The 27049-nt window shown below is 39.7% G+C and overlaps 1 protein-coding gene across 1 annotated transcript in view; it reads right to left on the bottom strand.

The window, feature by feature from the left end:
* Positions 1-27049, bottom strand: part of Gabrr3 (gamma-aminobutyric acid type A receptor subunit rho3) — a 43909-nt gene that overhangs the window by 13994 nt on the left and 2866 nt on the right. The window contains exons 2-6 of the mRNA XM_051150462.1: positions 20076-20188; positions 13990-14057; positions 9242-9473; positions 5680-5754; positions 4416-4556 (exon numbers count right to left, since the gene is read on the bottom strand). Of these exons, the coding sequence (XP_051006419.1) occupies positions 4416-4556; positions 5680-5754; positions 9242-9473; positions 13990-14057; positions 20076-20188 (629 nt within the window). The remainder of the gene's footprint in view (positions 1-4415; positions 4557-5679; positions 5755-9241; positions 9474-13989; positions 14058-20075; positions 20189-27049) is intronic.

Here is a 27049-nt window from a genome sequence, read left to right as displayed (position 1 = left end):
CAAATAAAAATTTGAAATGAAATTATTAAAAAACCTAGGGACTATAGTAGGTCAAATTATAAAGCAGAATCACAGGAAGCATAAGGCTAGAGAACTCTTCTATTACCTTTAGTAGTAATTTCTTAGAAGACGCAAGTGGTAAGCCTGTTGGGAGGAACAGGTAGATAGGTCCAACACTGAGCACTAGGACAATCACATTGAAGTGGGAGGTTCTACATCCAGCCTGGGAGTCTCAGTTAATTGCTTATGTACTTCTCATCTTGCTAGACTCTAAGAGCCTCACTGTTAGCTGACGCCTATGCCTCGAAACATAAACACTTCAACATTAAAAATGTCATTAACAGTGGAAATAAATGACACATCCTATGAACCACTCAAAAGTTAAGAACACACAATAGCCTTTGTTTCTTCACTGACTTGTATTTGCATTTGATCTTAGTCAAAGGGTCACAAAGTGTCATTGTTTTGTATTGGCCACTCACATTACTGTGTGTGCAGTTAAAGTTTTGATTACGCCTGTAGGGTGGAATAATAACATACCAACCCCTACAGCTTCACATAATCGTTAGAAGGTTAAAATGAGGAATAGTTACAAAAGTCATTGCTAAGGAAAGAATTACAGTATAGGCATTACAACAGATTTTAAAGGGACTAGTCCCAGAAACCCTTGGATATTAACATCTACAGAAGTAAAGGTGTTCATATAAAACAGAGTAGAATTATTTGCTTATAGCTCATTTATATATGTTCGTATATTTTAAATAATCTATCTGTAGTGCCTAATACAATGTAAATGCAATGCAAATAGCTGTTATACTGCATTGCTTAGGAAGATAGCTATGCTCATGTTCAGTACAAATATGTTTACAAATATTTTCAACTCACAATTAGATGAGTCCATGGGTGTGAGAACAACAGATATAGAGGGTTGGATACATGTAGTTTTCTATTCATTATTGAATTCTTGAAATAAATTTAGGTGACAGTTCTTTTTTTAAAAAAAAATGGCCATCATTATTATTATTTTGCAATGTTAAGGATTGAACCCAGAGCCTCAGAAATACTAGGTAAGTATATCTCACTAAGCTATACCTCTCCTTACCTCACAATTCTCTGGAGCATTATGTGGAATTTGATTGATGGGTTTGGTGCAAGGGATTAACCCGGAAGGAAGAATGCTGCGCCATCCTGTGGATTAGGAAGGGAAGAGCAGGACGGTACTGTGGGTGGCCAGTAGGCCAGCAGAGTTCTTTAACCCACTACACCATTCTACCTTGCAAGAAGATCGAATCACCACTCCAGTTAGTGTAATACAGTCTGACTTTATCTTTAATACCAAAAACCTGAGAGTTCCCAGGCCCCACGTCTATGTCCCTTTCTGCTCCATAGATAACAACCTAAAAAACAAATCATGATGGTGATTATGGTGACGATGATGATAAACTATGCAAATACAAAAATACAAAAACCTCTCTTTGCATTCATGAAAACTTCAAGGCACCAGTGTCTACTCCATTAAAGGGAATGCACTCTACTTTAGCTTTACCCCCAAGCCACTATAAAACTCCAAGACAGTTGTTCCTTTCTGCGCTCTCAGCTATTTTCAGACCTGTCTGGCAGCCAGATTGCTCTTTCTAGGAAGCTCATAACGTGAGTCATAAACTCCTCATACCTTTATGTGTGTGTCATCATCCTTTTCGCAACATGAACTCAATTTTTGGCATGTATATTTAGGGGGAGGAAGGGGAGGAGAGGCTGTCTCCCATTGCCTCCATCGGCAGAAAGAAGCAGAACTGAAGACTGTGAGAAAAGGGCTGGCATTAATTGAAGATTGTATTAAAAGCATCACAAGGAAGATGCTGACAAAAATGACGATGATATTTTCTAACTAATACTGCTTAAGCATATTCTGCCAGATCAGACACTGTTCTAAGTCCTCTAAATGCATCAACTTTATTTGAAAAATTCCATGGGGCAGAGACTGTTGTGGAAACCCTCTTGAAGATGAGGAGATCCAGGGTTGGATTAAGCAGCTCTTCCAAGGTTGCACTGGTGGTAAGGGATAGATTAGAGTCTGAACTCAGGCAGTTGCCCCTTTGATAACAAATAATTTCCCAACACATTTGACAGGGTAGGTGGTATTTCTTTTGTGAACACAGTATGCAATGTAGAGGAGCATTAAAATGAACGAAAGACAGAAAAACCTTCTCGTACTTGTTGATGTTACTGGGTGGCCATGTGTTTGTTTAGAGGCAATGGTAGTAATAAAGGCATTGTAAGAAAAAGAAATAAGACAGCTAAAAGTGGAAAATAAGTTTCCACATTTCTGACTTCTAGCTTTTTTGAATGAGAGCCAAATGCATGGTTTGTTTGTTTGTTTTCTATCTGTCTTGTATAGCAACTTGAGGATGGTAGCTATCGTTGGCAGTTGTGATGATAGGAATAAAGAAATATATTTACAATCATCTTTGAAGAAGCCATGGATATTTGTAAGGAGGAGGGCACCACATTAAACATTTATAGATAACTTGAGGCAGAGCTCATGAACTGAAATCAGCTTCTAAACTCATCTTTCTGAAGCTTAGGAACTTGTTAAATCTGGTTATGATTACTCATTGATCTATGAACACAGCTTTCAAAATTCCGTGCTCTTGCATTTTTCTACTATTAGAACCCATTTTTTCCCCTTCTCGTTAAAATTGAACATACTTGAACAAGTTTAGGACAACAAAATATTGAAATGAAATTGAAACATTACCCAATCTCTAATCACCTCTTAGAAATTTAGAATGCACAGGCACATGCAAACGTATTTATCATAGAAATAATAAAAAATTAAAACACATACGTATCATTGTAGACATTCATTTATTTAAATACAGGTTTAATTGAACTAAGGACTAAAAACATTACACTTCTGGCTTCATATACGAAAAAGGAGCAAGAGAAGTGGAAAACTGAATCTCATCAGCTTGTCTGCACGAGGTGTGATTGGTATCACTTTTGAAATTCTTTTCAAATTATCCACCGCACACTCATTTATTCAGCAATTTGATTCTGAGAATCCTCTACGTGCCAGGGATGCATCCATGATCATAGACCATAAGTGTGTGTTATTTGCATATCAGAAAATGCAATGAGCATGATTAAAATTAATAGTGTTGGCTGTTGAATGTTAAAGAATGCAAGTGAACAAGCTGAATCAGACATTCCTCCCTGATCTAAATAGCTAGAGACCTGCTGCTCCCAGGGATGCAGTTAGCTTCTTTGAGATATAAATTTTGGTTGTACTCGTAAGACACAGGCTTCTGAATAGATAATTGGCTTCTCATGCTCCAAGGCTGAGCAGGCGGGAAGGATTCCAGCCAGGGCAGCTCTGACCCCCAGGAACCAGCTGCAGCCACACTTTGCAGCCTGGGCACAGCTCCTTTAAACTACAAATGACATTTTATCTGCATAAAATGACACAGAGTGCTGGTAACTCGCAAGATGGTGGGAAAGGGCTGTTGGGGTGGGGTGCTGTGGGGGAGGTCAGGGCTGTTGGGGTGGGGTGCTGTGGGGGAGGTCAGAAAGAGAGAGCCTTCTCTTGGTTTTAGCTAACAGCCAAATCAGTTTCTAAATTGGCTGGAATAAATGTTACCAAATCAGGAGTCTATCAATTGCAGTGAAGAGTATATACTGTATTTGTAATTCTAAACAGATTTTCTCTTTAGGGCAACAGTGCATCTCGTTAAATCAAATGTGTCAGTTGATTTTTATTGAGCACCTATTATGCCCCAGGCATGTCGTAGGATCTGGGAAGAAATAGTTAACGAGGAAGATAGAATTCCATGCCTACTTCCAAAGAGAAACAGACAATAGACAATGTGGCATCTTTTTCAGCTAGTAGCAAGTGCTGTAAAGATAAAAGGAGTTAAGGAATAATAAGGAAAGACGTTTAGTTTAGAAGGCCTAATTGGAATATCACCACATGGCGAAATATTTCACAAAGTTCTGCCTAAAGCAGGCAGTTGGGTTCCGAGTTAGGCAGGGGCAGAGCAAAGCCACGAAGAAGAAATGAGTTGAGAGTGTCTGAGATTAAGAAAGCAGGAAGTAGAGGACAATATGACGGAGGAGCAGGGGTGAGGGTGATATCACAACAGCACACCGGATGTAGACCAAGTTGAGAACCCAGCTTTGGTGCTAAATGTGATGGAAAGACCCTAAGGGTTCCGGGCTGGAAAGGGCTTTGAGCAGTGCTTTCCCTATTGTACAGGTCACTGTGTATGTTCTACTAAGCATAGAATGGAGGGACCAAGAGTAGAATCAAGGCATCTTGTTGGAAGAGTTTGCACGATGGGGGAGAGAAAAATGTTTACTTCACAAACAGTAGGTGCTCAATAGTTGCCAAACACTGTCTGGGCATACTGCTGTACCTGTGCTGCTATAGAAAGCCAATCCACTAGATGCGCTGAACTCCTCAATGAAGAACTGAGACAGGGAAATGTGGTCCTCCGTGTTTAAGGACTTGTTGCCGTGTTTCCAGTACAGCATTAGGTCCTCTTCACTGTAGGCATCTAAAATAATGGAGACGGTTCCTGTCTTAGAGGTTAGGTGAGGCCTGTAGCCATGTTTTATACAGTTCTGTATCCCTAGTTCTGGGTTCAGTGGCATCCGTGTGTTGTGTATTGAAAGATGTTTTCAAATAAATAAATACATCAATAAATAAATATTCTTTCCAAGAGACTGAACAAACCCATACTTCTTCAAAAAGGAAACAAAGCAAAACACCATCCCTGCCTTCATCTCTAAAATCTGAAGCATGGAGACTGGCAAGATGGAGGCACTTCTCCCTCTGTGATGTTTACAATTCTCCTCCGTGCATTCTCATATAAAATTTGTGCCAGGCCTCAGGACAAGGCCCCTGCCCTGCCTCCATGGGTTTATTCCATGCCTTTCAGTTTCTTTAGCTGTACCTCTCTGGATTGAAATTCTAAAATGAGCCTTAGCTTGTAAAGAATCTTCTTTTCTTCTGTTATAAAGTCTTTGTACTAGAGCGGGAAACAACAGTTGTGTATGAGGCGTCTGTTGAGATTCAGAGTTTCAGTCATATGACAAAAATAAATAAAATAAAAAAATAAAAATCTGCAGTCAACTTTTAAGATGTCTTATCAAAAGAAAATGTTGGATAGCAGTAATTGACAGGGAGCTGGGCCAGAGGCCCCTTAACAGGCTGTCTGTCAACTACAGAGTCTGTGCTGCAAGCTGGGCTCCTCTGGGGAACCTGTACACATTCAATAGAGGACTGAGACTTGTCCAGCTATCGGATTTGTGGACTTTCCAAATGCAGGAAATCAGTGCTAGTGTTAGGAAAATGCACCCTCTAAAGGAGTTGCCTTTTTATTGCTACTGTGAAAAATCAGAGTGTTTAATTACCAGGGCATTTCCCCCTTGAATCTTCTCATTGAAAGACAATCTGTTATCATCATTAGGAAAAAAGAGAGGTCGTGTGACACTGAAAAGCCAAACCATATAATTGGAAAATATGATAAGATGGAACCATATAATAAGATGCTTCAATGATTGCTAAGCACATGCCTACTCCTCTGTGAGTGTGTGAGTGTGTGAGTGAGCGTGTGAGTGTGTGAGTGTGTGTCCCAATGGCTATGCAGACTTGCTTCCCCAGGCAGAAAGACTTACAGCTTTCCAGCTCGAGAGAACAGTTCTGAGTGTCCAGAGGAAACCTGCTGAAGTCCATAAAACACATGGCCGAGACTGTTATCCCTATAAACAGAATAAGAAAGACACTTTTTCATTTGGAAAGCTACTAACCTATACTCCTGGCATACTCAGGTAATCAAGTTTATTCCTTCTCAAGTCTCTGATGGAGCTGAAGACAAGGTAGCTTAGTTTTACAATGAAGTTTAGTTGTCTAGGGGTTAAGATGTTTTTAGGTCTAGATAAATGTTGTAAGTTGATAATGACAAGATGTGATGGAGATTGATTTACATTCAGAATTTTAGAAGCACCAAGATAGGAAAGATGTTTTCTTCAAGGCTGCCAAATGCAAATAGCCAAAACACTAAGAAAGTAACATTTATATAATTCTTGATTGTGTCATGGTTCTCTTTGCTATAGGTAGTTTTTTGTATATATGTGTAATAATATAAATGTATATATAAAAATATTAAAAAATAAGATAGAATAAAATACGAGAGAGAGAGAGAGAGAGAGAGAGAGAGAGAGAGACGAGAGGAGAGGAGAGAGATGAGGGAGGAGAGAGAGAGAGAGAGAGAGAGAGAGAGAGAGAACTGTGATCATTTACCCATATGGCTCAACTAGTGTGCAGCAATAAATACAGCTTCTCATTGTTTGCTTGCTTGTGTGTCTTTCAAGGATGATGAGAAACAGGCCTAACTATGTTCTGTCCAAATAACAAGAAAGAAAACCCAGAAGGGCGGGGATTGCTCAGATAGAGACTGGTGAGTGAATTCTTACACTTACTGCTTATCTCACTGTTTCCTGCTTAGCCCCTTGGCATTTTCTGGCTCTGATAATTTTTTTCTTCTTTTCAGAAAAATACTTCAAAGTCAAATGCCTATAAGTGGATTTAAATATGTTCTGCTTTCTAGAAGATGCAAAATTTAGTAGTCTTTAGGAAAAAAAAAAAAAAAAAAAGAGTTGAAGTGGAGATCATCCAAATCTTTAGGTAAAGGTTTCCTTCACAAAGCATTGGAAAATTTCCTTCCAGGACTGAGGCAAAAGCCTGCAGCATGTTTAGTGATAGATCCATGTGCATAATACATAATTCAGGAACTATTAAGGCAAAAGCTTGCATATTGATGAGGCTTTTCCCCCTTAAAAATTTATATTCTCCTGGATTTTCCAGGCTCCAGGCAGAAGCTGCTGTACTGTGATCTTGCCTCAAAGTGAGCGCTGTGGTAGCCACAATAGCAGATCAGAGGCTCCTGAAAGGCCCTGAGCAATTCTGCAGAAACAAAGGCAGCAGATGTTCCTGGCCGTGGTGCCTCCGAGTTAATCAGAAGAGTGGAAACATTTTCTCTTCTGTGACCTGCATTTTATTGTCAATAGTGAAAGTGCCAAGAAAGAAAGTACATGGATGGCCTTGTGTGCAAACCATATATTTAGTCTGCTCGGTTACAAGGAAGTGTCCTCTGAGGTCCTTTATACCACTTGCTTTACAGTACACATGAACGAGCGAATGCCTAAAGAAGATTTTGGTTGGGAGGCCTCAGAACTCAACCTGGTACCAGGTGACCTGGCTGTGTGCTCGGACTGGTTCTTTTGCTGTGGCAGAGCTTTGCTCCCAGGTCCTCTGAGCCCTCCTGAGTTTGGGCATCTCCAAGACTTTCTCCAGGGTTAAGCTTCCCAGAGGACCCACAGACTCAGCAAAGCCAGTACACTCCTGGGTACAACCTGAGGGAGACACACTACAGTTTACTACAGTGAGGATTAAAACAATAACCAGAGAAGGAGAAGGAAGCTGAGTCCAGGAGAGATCATAGCAAGTCTGCAGCTGTCCTTGGAAAGTGTGACATTGGTCTGTAGGTAGTGATACAGTGATATATATATATATATGTGTGTGTGTGTGTGTGTGTGTGTGTGTGTGTGTGTGTGTGTGTGTGTGTATGTATCTTTAACTCTATCTCTATATCCCCCCCCTTCTGTCTCCCCCATGAGCATATACGTTCTAGTATGGATCATAGACTCCAGATGAACAGAAACGCTCTTAGCAGGGAAGATAGTCCAAGTAATTAAAGGTTACTTCAATGGAGACCATCTGACAGGGGCCAAACAGACATTAGACTATGCAAGGTAAACAAGATCCGCAGAATTAATCTATTGCTGTTTGTCCTTTCACCAAAGCAACTTTAAAACAGCCAATTCTTTGGTAAGTTTGCTTTCAACTCTTAGTGACTTTTGACGCTAGTATTTATGAGTCTCGTAGAAAACAGTATTGTTCGTTGATTGTATTTATAGCTTTTTATAAGTGGCTAATGATAGCTACTCTGTGAATAATGCTGCTAATGAACAAAGATAATGTCTTACTGATGCTATAACAAATGGCCATAAGCTTAACAGCTTATAATAGCATAAATTCACTTTCCCACAGTTCTGCAGGCCAGAGGTCCAGTCAGTATCATAGGTCCAGGATCACTCCTTTAAGACTTCTCAGGGGAAACTCCATTCATCTTATACTGATTGGCATCACCAGTCCTTGGCTTGGGATCTCATTGCCAACTCTTCTTTTGCGTGTATCAGGTTTCCTCTCCTTTTCTGTTATAAAGATTCTTTCACTGCATTTAAAGACAGATAATCTAGGACCATTTACCCATGTTAACATTATTAGTTTAGGGCTGAGTGTGGTGACACATGCCTGTAATCCCAGCACTCAGGAGGCAGAGGCAGGCAGATCTCTGAATTTGAGGTCAGCCTGGTTTACAAAGAAAGGTTCAAGACAGCCAGGGCTACACAGAGAAACCCTGTCTCTAAAAACAAAACAAAACAAGACAAACAAACAAACAGATCGTTAATTTAATCACATTTGGACAGATCCTCCTTTTTCTCCCAGAGACCAACTCCTACAATTTACAAAGACAAAGAGCTCATTTTTTAAGCCCATTATAGATCCTGTCTCAGATTTCTAGGGCATTAAAGAAGCCGAATTGCTGGGGTATATAGAACTTTTTAAAAACTGTTTTTAGAATTTCTATTATAAACCACTCCATATGCACTGAACCCATTTGGCTAAAATAAAGTGTGATTCATTAAAGATGAAGAGCTGGAATACATGTTTTAACTAAAACAAAAAGCAAGTGAGAGAATTTATGTTTACTTGTATTTTGATTATATCTTCATATGTCAATTGAAGGGGCTCCTTGAAGAAATTATTCAGCTAATTCCAAACTCCTTGGTGGAGTACAGGGAAAGGAAGAAGTTGGTTAGCAGAAATGGGTTCACATACCTAAACAACTAATTGTATGGCAGACTTTCAAGGATTTCCAGAACTCAGCTCCACTCTGTTTGTCTAAACAATATATGTCCAGAGTGGGAATATACAGAACAGAAAGCAATTCCTTAAAGTTTGGGTAACAGAAGTGGATAAGATTACATACCCTGCTTGCGCCCCAGGCTTCAGCATTATGGGCCTGACAGCAGAGCAGTTAGTTTAGTCTGAAGTGAGACTCAGCAAGTTTGGTTAAATGGCTGTGGTCCAAGGCAGCCAAAGGCCAAAGGGAGCCCTCATACCTGAGACTGAAGAGAACGCTTCCATCAGGGTGTACTCGCAGCATGATGTTCTCCACAGTTGTGTCATGGATGAAGGATCTTTTAGAATGGACAAAGAAGATATCTGGCACCCAGATTTTTTGAATCAATCTGCGATCGAAGGTCATGCTTTTGTTTGTAGTGCTAGGAAAGGAGAGCCTCTCATCCTTCCAATAGTGCCTGAGATAAAACGTCATTGTGAAGTCCTGGGCACAGAGAAAAGGACCAGTGAGGACCAGGGGGGACAGTGCTCAGATCATCACTTCAGTATTATGAACTCACTAGAGGCCGAGGTGTTTGTGACTTGTACCTTATCGTTTGCATTGCGATTTCAGACAGATGTAGGGTGAAGCTAGTCCCTCAGTTTTCTTCACTCCCTTCCTCTACTCCTGATGCTGCCTTCTCATTCTCTTCCTCCTTTCTTCTTTCCTCCCTTTTTCTTCTTTCATTACTTCCTTTCTTTTTTTTAAAAAAGATTTATTTATTTATTATTATTATACAGTGCTCTGCCTCCATGTACACTTGCACACTAGAAGAGGATATTAGATCACATTATAGATGGTTGTGAGCCACCATGTGGTTGCTGGGAATTGAACTCAGGATTTTTTGGAAGAGCAGGTGGCGCTTCTAACCTCTGAGCCATCTCTCCAGCCCCCATTACTTCCTTTCTTTATCTTCCACTTCCTACTCCTTTTTAAACATAGTCCTACAATTAAAACACAATCTAGATCTCAACTCAGGATCCTTTTACTGTGGCCTCCTGAGTGCTGGATCTATAGCATATGCTATATTATAAAACTATTTACCTTCAAATTTGTTTTATGTTCATCAGTTTATAATCATCTTAAAAAAACAGATATCTCAAATTGAATACATGAAAATGAACACAGCATTTATTAATGGAGAGCAAGTAGCTGGAGACGCAGGACTTCAGACAGTAACCACTCCGTGCTTGAAAGATAGGAAGGATACTGTGAAATGGCAGTTCGGAATGTCCACTGTGTTTAGATGCACACTCCCTAGTTGCCCGTGCTCCCAATTCAGCGTGGCTCAGGGGGTCTGGACTTGTTGAACCAATATGGCAGATGAGGGGTAAAGTCTATGCTAACATCCAGTTCCGTGTGGCTCAAGGGGCTGATGAGGGATAAAACCTATTCTAATATTACAGTAACAGAAAAGAAATGGACAAACATTAAAGAGTTTGAATTTTACATGGCATTTAGATATTACATTTAATATTTTGGTTGGCTAAAAAGAAAGTTCCTGTCATCATATGGGTCATTGGGTCTGGATACTAATAATATTTTCCACAGTTGTTTCATCATCTTTCTCAACCCAAATCTAACTCTTCTTGAACTGATTTTATCTAACGAGACTTTGGCATTCGTTGTTCAAACAAAAGATATGCCTCTGTCAATCACGAGTAAGTTCCCAATTGCTTTTCCATTAGCCAACACCATCATAAGGTTCAAGCTGAAAAGCTTACTGAGTGGAGAATGAGACAGAAGTTAAAGGGAATTCAGAGTAAGGCAAGAAAGGATGGAAGATAATTTAAAAAGCTAACCTGTAGCATGAATTGGGGTACAATAGGTGGAGGTCACTCATATCATAACGTATGTTCTAACTAGGTATGATAAAACCAGCCTAGGCTTAGCTGAGAATGACCTGCAAAGTAAACCCAATTTAGGGATGAAAGACGATGCCCAGTTCGAAGTTTACAGATTAGAAGAATAGTACATGTGGACTAGGTCACTGTGGATGACTTCAATGCTATTTAAATCCCATTTTAGGATTCCACTAGACAAATAGGAAGTACTAATAAGAGCCTTTGAGTCAGGAACAGTGAGGACAGTGTAGATTGGGCCATTGTTGTAGGGAGTTCATGGCACTGTCATTTGGGGAAGGGCTGGGGAAACGAAGGGTATTTAACAAGGTCTTCGTGAACTAAATAGATGTTGAAGATCATTCTAAGCCTACACTGGGACACAGGTAATGGATGGGTCATAGAAGATGTTGTATAGATCTATCTGGGATTTTTCACAACTCCTGAAGTTTTCATTCATTAAGGGGGAGGAATACACACACCCCCCCCCACACACACACACACAGACCCAAAAGAGTGAAATGACCCAAGAACTTAAAATTTTCAGCTTCTTAAGAGAGTTTGGCTTTGTTTATTTTCTCACCCTTTACCCTTAATTGTGGTATTTGCATATTTAGTCATATGTAGAAGCTAAATTCAAAGTTATTTTATAAAAACAAGTATATATGGTATAGAGTACATATAAAAACTTTCACTTAAAATATCTATAGGCAACCTTTGGAATTTCATTAGCATACACACGTGAAAGCTTTTTAAAAAGGGAATGAAGTATAATGATTACTATATGTAGATAATAACAAAATCTTTTCAGATAGAGGCAAAATTTAGAAGGAAAATACTTTAATTATTCCTACTAATGGAGGAAGCACTCCTTGATTTTATTGAAGGCGAGTATCACACATGTGGAATCTAACATAGTTGACTTTGTCCTGGTTGTGAATGGAGTGTTGGTTACTAGGGTTCCGGAAGCAAAGCATGGTGGGAAAAGATAGAGAAAAGGGGACCAGGTTCCCAGCAGGGCAGGGAGTCCTGGTATGGGATCACTCAGAAGTCAATGAAGATAAACATTGCTATGCTGTGCATTTCAAAAGACAATCCAGTGCTTTTTTTTTTTTTTCTTGAGAAGATAGCTATGTGTTGATTATAAAACTGTATATTTTATACGCGCATGCCTCATAAAATGCACAACTGTGACATTTCAATTTAAAACACTTTTAACACCCCAGGACAAAAGTCCCGGCTGTGATGTCTAAAGTGAAAAAGGAAGGATGATTACTGTCAGGCTAAATTGCAATCTCAGATAATGCTAAGAAACAGGTGGGTAATTTCAATGAAAAGAGAGAGGCAGAGCCTTGGGTCTAGAGCCAACAGGAGGGTGCAGGATCTATGTAAAGGTATCCAAAATTAAATAAATACATGGGGTACAGAATGTACTCGGAAGCTGCACTTCATTTGGTGCTGTGTGTGTCTGTTAAGAGTATCATTTACACACACGCATAACCGAAAGGTAGGAAATTCATGTAAAGAGGACAAGAGAGACAACAAAACGGGTGTAGGGGTGGTGGATGGCTCCAGGAACAAACCTGATGTTTGTGTTTCAGAGGATGATGATGGGGCAAACACACAGGGGTAGGAAAAAAAATCTGAGGACCAGGTAGTCTGGGTTCTCCGCTGGAGAAGCTGTGAACCCTGAACCCTCAGCTTGTCTATTACATAAACTTGAATGGAGCGGCAGAGTTGTAGCCTACAGCTGGGCAAGGAAGCCTGCGGAGGGGTTATAGTATACAGCTGGACCAAGGGGACAGGTTTAGCTAATCTCTGTAGGGGAGTGGTCTTCAGGCTAAATGCTGGTGGAGGGATAAGGCTATGCTGGACATTTTCTGCACATGCTGTCAATATTTCACACGTGGATGGAAGGGAAAGCTGTGCAATTTCCTTCTGATGTCAGCCCCCAGGAAGAAGGCTTCGCCATCACTCCGTGAGTCTGAAGCTCTGGGTTCACGTCACCAGCACAGTTACTTGGGACTTCCCTCACTCAGGGCTTCCTCTGCCTCTTACAGATGTTGGCAGCCATTAGGTAAAAGCGAGGAAAGGAACAGTGAGTCTTAGAAAGGCACTGTATGCAGCATGCAAACATAAAGGAAAAGGGTGCATCAAAACACAGACTGTATAAATAAATTAACATAAAACGTGAGGTAAGACAAACATGCGAGTGCTTGTTCATAGAAGCTGGGCACAACACTAAGTCTTGTACAGTAACCCCGCCCCCCCACCCCCGCCAAATCCCACTGAAAAATCTCTTAAATGAAAAACTATTCTGAAAGTTACCAAGACAGAGAAAGTCGTTATCCATTAAAAATAGGGAAAATGAGATAGAAAAAGTATGGTTGAGGCCATGAAAATATAAAAATGCCTAAAAATGGTAAAAACAGGCTAAACACCAAGAAAAGAAACCCAACGATTTAGTCTTTTTAAATGTTTTACTTCCAATATGCATATGTATATAAAATTATTATATATGCATTTTCACATGACAATAAATAAAATAATAATTTAAAAAATGGAAATATATATATTACACAGTAAAATGAAACATCAAACTTTTCTATATTTCTATAACATACCACGGGATCAGCAAAATTTTCTGAGCTAAATAGGATGGCCATGTTTCAAAATGTCCTGATATTAGTTATTTTTAAACAAGCAGAATTAATATTAACCAAAACACCTGGAAGTAATCTATAAAGCTTGGCACACAAGTCTGTCAGTCATTTTATGAATGGGTCTTGTGGCTGACACTTCATAGTATGCAAGCTGTATGGTTGGTTTTCTTATACACTTTGAGTAAGACTGTGACAGACAGTACAGTTACCATGATATTCTGCAGGAAACCATAAACAAGAGATCGTGAAAAAGAAATGGGTAGAAAAGATAAGAGTGTAATCAGAGAGCAAAGGAAGTGGGTGGAAGGGAGAAAAGCAGCCAGCACTGTAATATGGTACAAAGAAGGAAAGATTAATAACATACATGCTTGAAATGGTTTATTCAAAAACAAATAATTTCAAACTTATTACTTTATTATTTTCATAAAATGATCAATGTGTTATGGGAAAACTCACCATGTTGACCTCTGAAATACTGTCGATACTCTCAACCTGGACATCTATACCCACCGGCACTGGGGAACCTTTAGAAAGAAAAATGAATAATTTACTGAGAAATGCATTATAATCATTTTGGACATCTTCCAAAACTGAGAAAGACCATTCTTAAAAAACTGAACATTATCAAAATTTCCAATAATTTTTATTTATCATTTTACCTATTTTTAATCGAATCATTTGTCATGCCCTCAAGCATAATAACCAAGGCACATGCAAGAATAAACGCTACTCCAATTGCCATTGCTCATTTGCTTGGAAAGTCCCAAAGATTTCCCCGTACAATAAGTAATATTATAGAAGTGGTGTCTCCAATTTTGTAATTTCATTTTTTTTTTGTTAGTATGGATTTAAAGAGGAACAGTGTTTTGGAAATATATGTAAGAGGATTGTGTGTTTTGTATGATACAGTTCAGTGAGTTCTATAGAGTCCTTGGCTTTGGAATGCCAAACCTATTTCTCTCTTGCCCACAGTGTCAGCCCTTCTCACTCATACAGTGGTTGGCAGCCTAGAGATAAGTCTTGACTGCTATACCAAGGCTACAGACTCACACCTCTAAGCTTGTAGATCAGCAACCACAGATGGTGCTGGGGAAGATGTAAACAATCTTAGAAGCCTTTGAGGAAATTCATTCACCTAGAAACGCAATTTCAGACAGTGAGTAGACAGCAAACTCCCTGGCACCTGGGGCCCCAGCACTGGGGTTCCCAAGCCCAGAAAGTGTAAATGGCTACCAAGACAGGGCAGGCTAGATAGCCATTGTAGAATTTTCTAGTTCCACTAAGAATTAATTTCAACATCCTCTCTCTCTCCCTCCCTCTCTCCCTGTTCCTTCTCTCTCCCTCCCTCCTTCCCTTCCTCCCTCTGTGTATGTGTGTGTGTTGTGTGTGGGGGGATTGCCTTTATCATTTAGTTTGGGTATGAAATTTGATCTGCATCTATGTTGACACAATCCATATGTTTAGGCACAGTCTCTGCGTGTATTTTTTTACCATAGTAAGTCATTCTCATTTAAATCGTATTGCCTGGCCTAGTTAAACAAAAAAACAAACAAACAAAACAAAATGAAAACTCAAAACAACTAACAAATACAGATTAATCCTGCACAGCTGAGTCCCCGCTGTTTAATCAAGATCTTGGGATTTAGATGAGTGCATCCTGAAAAGCTTCCATGGTTGGCTAAAGAATGAGTGCGTGCATTGTGTGCGACACACACATGCACCCAGCTCAGCCACCTCCTGGATGCACTTTATGCTTTGAAACAAGCCACCTCCCTTGACACCCTTCTGGGACCTCATTAACCCTCCATGCTACTCTTATCAGCACCAGGTTCTGTTTTTGTTTGTTATCATTTGTTATTTGGAAGAGTCTCGGCTAGCCAGGCACTTGGCCTGTCACTCAAATATCAAATGTCTTGCCCTTTATTAATGCCTTGCTTGTGTCCTAACCACCATCCTCCTGACATATTGGATCAATTAACTTGTGTGACACCAATCCTATAAATAGCATTGCTTACTGCAGATTTCGACTACGTACGAACCCAGAAACAGCTTAGTATCATTTCTTCACAGGGCTCAGCGTTGGTGATTTTGCATTTGCCCTTTCACTTGAATTAATAATCAAAATAAAAATTCATGAGAACATCTCATCCAGAACGCTATGTGGCCCTTCATGGTGAATAAATCTTGTCACTAATGCTAATACTTCGAGGGGATGAGATTTGGAAGGGTCTGGAAAGGGTGGCAGAATGTCCCAAGTGAAGCGTGAACAGCGTCACACAGATGAGAATTTGAACACAGCTTCATCACTGTTACATATTATGGAGTAAGAAACTCCAAAAAAGTTTGATTTTTTTTCTACTAGAAAATCTGCACAGAGATATTTAAAGGGTCCCGTTGCAGGTTATAAACAGTACAGTTTATAGACCATAGTCTGCATTGGACCTTAGTATATTAATATTATTTGCTCAGTTATGCCTTTTGAAAATGTAGGGCACTATTCTGTATTATACATTAAAACATATATGTTATCAATATTCTGTCACACACACACACACACACACACACACACACACACACATGTGCAGTATTTTCCTCTCACCCGTTTTCTGATGAAACCAGAGAACAGCTTGGATTTAGGATCTTTTAAAGGCAATCGGCCACTTGAGCCCAGGAGTTTCATATCCGTAGATTCAATCAACTTCAGTTAAGATATTCGAAACTGCCTGTGAAGGGAACACGTACTACTCCCCTGCCCTATCACTGTCTTCCAAACAAGCCTTATTAAGAACAATTTACAAAGCACTTACATTGTACAAGGCATTAGAAGTAATCTAAAGTTTGTTGGAAGAATGGATACAGGGTGCATGCAAGTGCTGTGCCATTTCCGACAATGGACTTGAGTTATCTATCCGCACAGGTCAGTGTCTTCTCAGGTCATGGTGGCAGGCTTGGAAACACTCCCTTAAGCTATGGGGAGACCAGTGGCTCTCCCGAAGAGCCTCTTAGAAAGCTAACTTTCAATGATCTGTTCACACCTCTGCTGCCAACCCAACTGGAATTTCAAGGCTGTTGGTACACCGGAGGTAAGACATGGCATGGCTCATTTGAGACGAGTTCCTGTTATCTTTTATTTCTTTTCTCTTCCATTCACATCGGTACTGTTATATGCAGATGAGCTCCTCGGATTCCACAGACAAGGTGCGTCTATGGATGCTGTCCGGCCTCACATCTGTCTCTTTTGAGCTCCACGTCAAGGGCGCCCAGCACCAGGGTGTAATACCCCATGCTCTGCCACCTGTGGGCTAAGTAGAAGGTGAGGGGGTGTAAAAGCCACATGGAGGGTTAGGGAATAGTGGCTGCTCCTCAAGCCTGCAAACGTCACTGTTTCACAGGGAAGGAGCAGGATTAAGACATCAGCATGGTGTTTTGGCTGTTTGTATTTGTCAACCTTGAAGAAAATGTCTTTCCTATCCTGGTGAGCCTAAAATTCTGAATTTAAATGAATATCTAGCATATCTCATCTCTATCAACCTAAAAACATCTACATAGACCTAAAAACATCTTAACCCCTAAACAACTAAGCTTAATTGTAAAACTACTGGTAACATTTATGTAATTCCTGATTGTTTCTGGGTTCTTCTTGCTGCAGGTAGTTTATTATATATGTGTGTGTAATAATATAAATGTATATGTAAAAAAGAAAAATAATAAAAAACATTAAAAAAAGAAAAAAAAAGACATCAGCATGGGTAGTCTTATAAAATCAAAGTGGGACTACAATTCTTGTGTGTCTTCACACTTCAGCTCAGTAATCTATAAACAGAACAAATACTGCCTTATAGGGCTACTGGGAGAACAATGAAGGAGTGCATACCAAGCCCTGCGCTTAACCCCATTCAAATGTTCTGCTAACTAACATTTACCCTCTGCTGGGTCAACAATAGACTTAACATCATAAATAGTAATACCTTTAAAAGAACTGCCCCCCCAAGTTTATAGGTGAAATCAAATAAAAGTTAGCTAAATATTATTTGATTAACTTCCAAGCATCACTAACTAGGTGGTAACACACATTTGGAGAGCTTTTTATGTATATAAGGATCTTTTGTCAGTGCAGGTAGACTAATTAGGGTTAAGCAGAAATTATGAATCTCTGTTGTACCCTTACAATACATTCTACAAAGTGCCATCTCACACCCTTGCACACACTTCGTTAGGTACTGGTACGCATGGCTTGTCCCCCCTCCAGCTGATCACTGTATGAACTTTTGGGGCTAAATAACAAGACTTGTTTGAAATCTGGAGCCAGGTGGTGGTGGGGATAGGGAGTCAGTCTCCTGACTCCCAGGCATCTTCTGTGATATTCAGAGCCCGCAAGGGGCTTTGATAATCATAGCTTTTGTCTCAACTCAGCAGCGAGAATCTAGATGCTGAATTGACTTTCTAGAAACAAAGCAATCATCATCCGGACAACTGAAACAAAAAGCCTTTAGTTATAGGAGACACGGTGGGGAGAGGACGTAAATAAAGAAAATGAGCTGCAATTTATAACCCAAGTTAAACAAAAAGCTCCCTAAATTTACATCCTCCTGTTTCCGCATAATGAGTCAATTAATCTTCTAATGCTTTATAAAAGTTAAAAAAAAAAAAAAAATACCAGCCCAGTAGCAGCTGGTTTTAATGTTAAACCTAATTAGGAAAACACATTAAGGCAAGAGAAGTGCTGAAGTTACATTTAGCTAGAAAGAAGTATGTTCCTGAGGTTTTGCTGTGGACAAGTAGAAAAGGGGGTGTGTGTGCATAAATTAAGCTTGTCTTTCGCATCTCGTAGCCTGATTTCCCAAAGGAAGGCAGCCATTTGAGAACAGAGAAATGGGTCACCATAGAAGGCACTGTTCTGTTCAAGCTGAGCAAAGGAAGGGTAAAGCCTCTTTCTCGGAGGAAACGCATTTATGAGTTTTTCCTGCTGGAGTGACTGAACAGGCCATCTGAACACCATTTAGCCCAGCCTACGGTGGCCAGAAGAATTTCTTAATTGGGAGACGATATGCTATCTGTCACTAAGTATGAGGCGCATGCTTCAATAGCAGATTTAATAATCATAAAGTAGCCCCAGGAAAAATGATTTAAGAAGGCAGTATCACTAAAAAAAAAAAAAAAAAAAAAAATCTTAACATGTAGTTTAACAGATCAGGCGAAGAGGGCATTTCAAGCCCATCTTATGCTTCTCTGGAGGGGAGGATGGTGGAGGATGAAGGCAAAAGTATTTTACCTTGAAAGGAGGTGCAGCCTTAGCATTCTGCAGCATCATGTCGCTTGGGCATGCGGTTACAGTGTTGACTCTACTCAGAAGCCCGCATTGGGTCTGAGCTCCAGAGCCTAGCCAAACACACTGGCGCTTCTGCTATCCCTTGGAACATATTGAACAATAAAGTGTCTGTGAGTTGTTTGTTTTAAGGTCCGTAAACAAGTATAGCCATTTCTCTCTCTCTCTCTTGCTAAAGTCCCTCAAAGCAAAACCACAAAACCTTTTCCTCTACAACGGAGCGATTTAACTGAGGACTCTAGCTTCCAGGAATCCAGGCTCGAAGTCTTAGCTAGAGCAGTAAGACAACTGAATGAGAAGGCGGCACGCGTCGGAAAGGAGAAAGCCTTTCCTGGACTCCACCATAAAAACACCCACGGCTGTTTTTTATCGGATAAGCCGATACACACTTGCAGTAAAGTTATCAAGATACAAAACACACAAAAGCCAGCAGCCCGCCTGTATACAGATAGTAAACATATTGAGAAAGAAACAAGTAAAGCAGCACCTTTCACAAGAGCCTTAAAAAAAAAAAATCTTGAATTTCTGTTGAGAAGAACGCATCACCCACAGCTTCCAACTACATCTGTTGCCAGTTTCTAACAATTCACGTGCGACCGGCGCCCTCTAGCGGCTCCAAAGGATCCGACGCCAAGTGACTTGATTTTTAGAAATCACAGAATCGCAGACACCACTACACCTGAACCAGTGTTGCATATTATATTATCCATACTTGGTATGATTTTTTTCTGGTATGAGCACCAGCTTATTGAAGATAAATATTAGTTAAGGGCTTTGGCATCTTTTGGGGGAAATTCAGAGAAATAGTGAGGTGGAGAAAGAAAAACAGAGTTTCAAAAGGAGAAAGAAATGAATATTTTTTTGTTTTTAAAACAATGTATTTTACTTTTTCTTTGATAGTTTCACACACACACACACACACACACACACACACACACACACACACACACACACACACACACACACACACACTCCACATTGTGTCTTGATCGCTTCCACACCGATGCCCTTTCCCTCACGGGATCTCGACAAGAACCCTACCCGCTCCGCTCTCCATGTCTTCTTTCTTATTTTTAGTTTTTGAAAATCCAGCCCATTAGCAGCGCTGGCGCAAGCACGGGAAGGCCTCCAGCAGCCACACTCTTAAGGGGAAATGACGCTGTTTGCTGTTTCCTGAGGGAGACATTTGCCATGGGTTTCTGAGGCTAACACTCACCTCCAAATCCAGGCCGCGTAGAGAAATCATGGTCCTCGATATGCAGCAGCTGCTCGCGTTTCAGGGGCCAAGCTTTAGTACTGTCGTCTTTCCTCATCCTGGTTTCCCGTATGCTGTACTCCCCAAAAAACATATATATATATTTCTAAGTTAGGGTTATTATTGCTGTGATGAAACACCATGACCAAAGCAACTTGGGGAAGAAAGGGTTTATTTAGTGTAGGCGACCTTATCTTGCAAAACTGGGACCCACGGATGGCACCACGCTAAAATGGGCTAGGTCCCACCCACCAATCACTGATTAATAAATGCCCTACAGCTGGACTTTATGGAGGCATTTTCTCAATTGAGGTTTTCTACTTTCAGGTAACTCTAGTTTGTGTCAAGTTGACATAAAACTAGCCAGCACAAAATGCTTTTAAGATACAAACATTTTTCACCATTAGCCATCTTAGCATAGCGTGTTCTGAAGTAAACACATAAAATCTCCTTTCAGAGTAAGCCAAAGGTCTGCCAACATTTGTTTTTTGTTACATAAGGGTAGAGCAGGTGAAGTAAAGACTAATTGTAGAGTACTTGAAATAGCAGACAAAAAGGGATTTAATGCATAAACAGACGTCATTCTTAGACTATGTTTGTTGGATGAGAAATATTAGGTGGGAGAAGGTGATCGAAGTTTGTATTCACAGGCCGTTCACACCAGCTAAGGCTGCCCGTGAGGAGACAGAGCATCTGAACAAGACACACAGTAGAGTGACACTGATTGACTGATCTCCGCATCAAAGCAGTAAGCAAGTAAAACCATCACAGAACCCTGATGGAAACAGGGGTTTCAGAACCAGAATAAGCAGAGAGCATGGGAAGAGGCTGAGGTTATGGCAGGTTGCAGGACTCATGGGTTGTTGGACCTGTGCAAACCCAATGGTGAGATATGGGAAATTTATTTCCACCATTCCTTCTGTAGTCAAAGGCAGCATGGCCAACTCCTTTCTGTGAAGTCCTGTTTCTCTGGGCATCTGTGAATGTGGGCACATTGCTGGGACCCTGGGACTACTTTTCTGCTTGAGCAACCGTTTCCTAGTACCACTGATGAAAAATTTAACAAAACAGTTGTGGAAGCAACTTATCTAATTTGTTTTGCTATAGTGTGTGTGTGTGTGTGTGTGTGTGTGTGTGTGTGTGTGTGTGCCTTCATGTGCCTCCCATGACACAGAAGACCACTTGTTACACTCTATTGTCTCCTTCCATCTTGTGGGTGCTGGGGATTGAACCAAGGTCCTCAACCTCAGGGATACCTGTTGAGTCCCCTCACTGGCACTGGAGGCATTTTCTGGACTCCAGAGAGTGATTCTGAGTAGGAGAATTTCAGATCCTGAAGCAGCTGACGGGAGAGATACACTAGGGCTTGTGAGATGGTCCAGCGTGATCTCTCAATAGGGGTGTTTCTGGCTGAATCCTCAGGAGTTTAGAGATATATATCCTCCTTCTAATAGTACGAATAGATACGGTTGAGCAAAAGAGTCTCTTTTGAGTAGAAGGCAATACATTTAAATAGGTTGAGCCTGTGAATAACTGAACACCTAGAATGCTTCCTCAAAAGAAGCTCGGATAAACTAAAGGACGTCTTCTAAGAAGCTAGGACGAACTAGAGGACATCTTCTAAGAAGCTAGGATAAACTATTTATTAAGAAATAATAGTAGGGGGAAGGGAGACAGTCGTAAAGTACTGTACTTCCTGAGCAAGCATAAGAGCATAAATTTGGTCCCTGAACCCTTCCTCCAAAGTGACTTATGGTGGCATGTTTCTGTAGCTCCTCAAACATAGACAGGAAGATCACTGAGGCTTGCTTGTCAGCCAGTAGCCTAACTGGTGAGCCCAGGTCAGTAAAAGACCCTGTCTCAGGACACAGGCTCCTGAGGAACCACACCTGAGTTTGACCTCCACAAATTTGCATATACACATGCATCCATATAAACACCTCCTACGCCCACAAACCCATGTACGTGTACACAAATACCAAGAGGGAGCTTTCAATTAATGTCCACTCCGGCATGCGTCCATCTCTTCTGGTTTGCTGGGCCTCTGCCCATAGTTTCTGATTCAGTAGGCTTGGAATATAAAATTTGCATTTATAACAAATTTTTTCAGGCTTCTGTAGCAAACAGCACATAGTTAATAAAAGCTGGCTACTTCTTTTGTAAAAAGGAGAGTGTAGCTGTAACTTGCGTAGATGGAAATTTGTGAATATTACTTCTTTGTTAATGATTTTTTGAGACAATTAAATGACATGTGACTAATGTGTCTGTTGGCTGAAATACAGATACATTTTAAGGTTAAGAACTCCAAGAACACTTGAGCACAGGCCTGCTGGGAAGTGCTGCCTTGGCATCAGTGGGGCACAGGCCCCTCATCTTCCCTGACCTGCAGTTAGTGGCCCATGTTTATCTCAGCTTGATTCCCCTTTCTTTTAGCTACTCTGAGAAGATGCTGGCTGTACCCTCAAAACGAATTTTAGAAATCTATACACTGCACCATAGCTGTTGCACTAAATACTTAAAGGAGCTAGAAAGATGGCTAGGTGGGTAAGAGTGTTTGCAACCATGAAAAGGACAGGAGTTTTGTTTCCAGTCTTCATGAGGGGCAACTGATAACCATCTGTAACCTCAGCTCCAGGAATATCACACTTCTACATCCTTAGGCACCGGTGCTCGCACACACAAAGCCCCTCACAGACAGACAGACACACATACACAGATACACAGAGCCCCACACAGAGACACAGACACACAGAGAGACACGCAGACACACACAGATATACAGATATACACAGATACATATAGACACACAGAGACACACACAGACACACACACACACATAGACACACACATACAGAAAGATGCACACAGATACACACCCAGAGACAGAGACACACACAGATAGACACACACAGAAAGACACACACAGACACACATAGATTCATACGCAGAGACAGAGACACACATACATAGATACAGAGACACATATACAGAGAGAGACACACACAAAGATACACACACACATACATATATATACACACACAACATATAGACACACACAGATGCAACACAGGCACATACAAATACATAAATGTAAACAGATACACACAGACACACAAACACAGACACATAGAATGACACATACAGACACCGCCCCCAACAAACACACCCAGACACATACACACACATAATTGAAAATTGTAAAGTAAATCCTCCAAGCAAATATAAATAATCTCTTTAATTCTTTCATAATACATTTAAAATATTTATGTATTAATGACTTAGAAGAACATTCTTCCTTTAAATGTATTCAGCAAACTTAAATACCTACATTAAGTATTTAAAAATATATGAATAAATATATATTTTTCACATTAACAGCAATAAAATTATATTGTATTGTTATATATAATGTATATTTACTCTATATTTTATATAATTTGCATATAGTTATATATTTATATGAAATAATGATATGAAATTAATAAAACACTATTAATAAAATAAAAATATACTATTTTATTATTTATTTTCTTAGAATTTCTATTTATATTACCTGCTTCATAGAATTTTTTACTCATGATACAAGTATTTTTGGGAAAAATAATATATATGATGATATTAACCTTTAAATATATATTACCAATACAAAAAGAGCACAATAATTCATAAAAATGTTGATTTCCATTAAATTTAAGAATAAGACTTTAGTGAAAGTGAATTTGTTAATTAAATGATGATATATTTTGGGAGTATATTTTTCTCCAGTTATTTTATGTTTTAAGAAATGGAATTCAGTGGTGATGGTGCCTGCACTCAGGAGGCAGAGGCAGGTGAATCTCTGAGTTTGAGGACAGCCTGGTCTACAGAGTGAGTTCTAAGACAGCTGGGCCTGCACAGAGAAGCCCTGTCTTGAAAAACAAACAAATGGAAAACTAGATTTTGCATAAGCTCCTTTTTTTTTTTTTTTTGCTTTTTAGATGAAAATATTAAATTTTGTTCATGTATGTGTAAGTACAGTGAATTTCAAGAAAACATTTTTGAATTGTTTGAAAAATATAACTAAATTATCTACATTCCTTCTGACTTATATTTTTAAAAGCTGCGTTGTGCGACCAACTACCCACAATCATTTTTAGTGGTTTATAACCTAACAAATTAACTAGATTCTTCTTCCTTTAATTTTTGTTGAAAGAAGAAGGCAGGAAACAAACCAGTGGGAAAGGATACATTACTCAAAGTAGAGTCAATCACTGGCTCAACCCCAACATTCATAATTGTCTCCTTGTGCACAGGAAGCTCTTGTTTGCCAGGAAAGCACAGAGCAAGATTAGGAGGGAGGGAGATGCCTGTGTTTTGTGATATGAGACAGAGTCTCATGTGACAGAGGCAGGTGACGAAGGAGACTGTGATGGGTTTTCAGGCTAATAAGATAAAGAGGCCATAAAGAATGGAGTCCAGAAATTGTTTAGAGTTTGAACGTGACGACATCCCCCTCAGATAGTTTGCATGTACCCTTAAAGATACACAATACCTTGTGAATACAGGTGTTTGCTTTGAAAACTTCTGACTTTGTATTTTATATATGTTTGTAATTATATAGTATTTATTTATAATGCATGTAATAGTTTTATTGTATAAAAATCATATATTCAAGAAACAAAACAGAACAACAGCAGCAACAACAAAAACTTCACAAACCACATTGGAATACGGTATTTTGGGGTAACCTGAATTTATCTTTGCAGGCCATAGCCACTCATATTTAACTACAGAATAGTTTCTTATTATCTTTGGGAAAAAGACGTGAACTTGGAAACTCCTACATTGAATCCATCTTCTAGAGGTACTCTACAAGTCTCCTGGTTTTGTCATTTTTTTAAAAAATCACATTACATCACAATTGTTACCCCCTCACTTGTATCTTCCCGTTCCCACCCTCCCTGAGTGTCAGGCCTGTGCTGAAGTGCAGTTTGACATAACTGGTGGCAATTTGCTGGAGAAAATTAATTTTTGTCTTTCCCAGTAGGTATCAATTGTGAATAGTGGTGGGGTTTTGTGCCCACTTCTCCATTCTGGGACCATGTAGATTGAATTTGTGCAGGTTTGTGTGTGCAGTTGAAGTTTCTATGACTCGTATGTAACCAGTCCTGTTTCCTTGGTGTCATCTACCACCTCTGGCTCTTAATTTTTTCCCTGCCTCCTCTTCCTCATAGATCCCTGAGGCTTGAGGGCACTGGTTTGATAAAGACATCTCATTTAGGTCTGAGTGCTCCTAAGTCCCTCACTCTCTGCACACTGAGCAGTTGGAGACCTCTGTGTTTATTACTGTCTATTACAAGAAGATGCTTCTCTGACAAGGGTTGAAAGATATACCAATTTCACTCAGGATGAACATTTTCTTATTCAAGCTATATTAGAAGTGAACTCAGAAGCCCAGATTGAAACTTGCACAGTACAATAAATTACATTATTTTTTATTTAAAAAATGTAAAATACACCAGAAAGTTCTTTTAGGCTGTGAACTTATACTGTACAAATTCACAATACAGTAGAGTGTCAGGGAAGAATCATCTGCCCTCACTTTTGAGCACTAAGAAAACCTTCCTAATTGGGGATCAAATATTTATTTCTAGGTCCGTGATGCTGTAAGAAGACTTAGGGAGGCTGAGGAGAGCTTTGCGGCCTTGCCTGAACAGCTCCTAGACACCTGAACTCCATCCAGAACACATGGCGGGCTGCACTCAGTACCTTTTGCCTGTAAAGGGAATACCTGTGCAAGCAAACATTTCTGTGCAAGAGACAGGCAGCAAGTTGAGTGCTCCACTGGAGACAGCTGCTGTATCTCACCTGGGCCTCTAGCAGGCCATGAGCTCAGGGTGGAGGGTTCAGACTCCCTCATGGAATTACTGTATTTTTCAGACCATAAGACATAGGAATTAGGATATGCCTCATGGTCCGATTGGTCTTTTTACTGTTTTTCTTGTTTTACTGCTATAAAAACTGGGTCTTATGGTCAGGTGCATCTTATAGTCTGAAAAATATGGTAAGAAACTGGACCAGTTTTAGAGTTTGCTTGTAGACATTATTTGTAGCTCACATGGTACTGTAGGTGACACAGTTTAATATGAAAATTGGAGTTCCTGTCTTGTTTGAAAAAGATCAGAAATATGCTAATTGTTCTAATGTCTCCACAGTCATATTGGGTGACCTTTCATACACTGGTGCTGGGCTTGGGTCAGAATGCACACTGACTGTAGCCTTTGAAATAATTTGTAGATTACCATACAGATCTCTGCCGGAGTGTGCTCTAAACAGGTAATAAGAGCCAACTGTTTAGTTTCCAGAAGATTTATAAGCTTTCTATAAAATAAAATGTTATTAAGATTAGCTCATAAAAATGTACAATTAAATAAGTTACAGTTAAGTATGCATAAATAAACAAAGCAAAGACACTATAATAGAATATTGATGGGCCTAGTGTAGGATAGTTTATTAATTACTAAATTCAGCCATACAGCTATAGTAGGCCTAGACAGTCTGAGGACAGCATAACTACCTACAGTGGAAACAGATGCTTTTTCCAGGCAAAAAAAAAATTTTTTTTTTCATTTGCCACACATTTTCTTATGCATATTCTCTCCCCCCATCATCATTCTTAAAAATAAGGAGAATATTAGAATAAAAAATGTTTTAAAGTATTGAGCCTAAGAAAAGGATATCTTTGGGTGGAAAGCAAGTTTATAATCTTAATGAAAACAAATAGCCCAATTAATATAATATATACAGGCCTTGACTGCATGAAAGCCGGGCTCTGAATAATTGATACAAAGGCAAAGCAGCGAGGATAAATTGTGTGATTTTCAAACAAAGATTATGCCTTCTTACATCGTCATTCTGCTAGGTTTCATTCATGTTAAGGGGGAGGATTGTTAATC

Source organism: Acomys russatus, chromosome 8 (genome assembly GCF_903995435.1).
Source record: "Acomys russatus chromosome 8, mAcoRus1.1, whole genome shotgun sequence".
Taxonomy (NCBI): Eukaryota; Metazoa; Chordata; class Mammalia; order Rodentia; family Muridae; genus Acomys; species Acomys russatus.
Note: the sequence above shows the minus strand (reverse complement) of the source record. Positions and strands in the feature narration are given on the sequence as shown.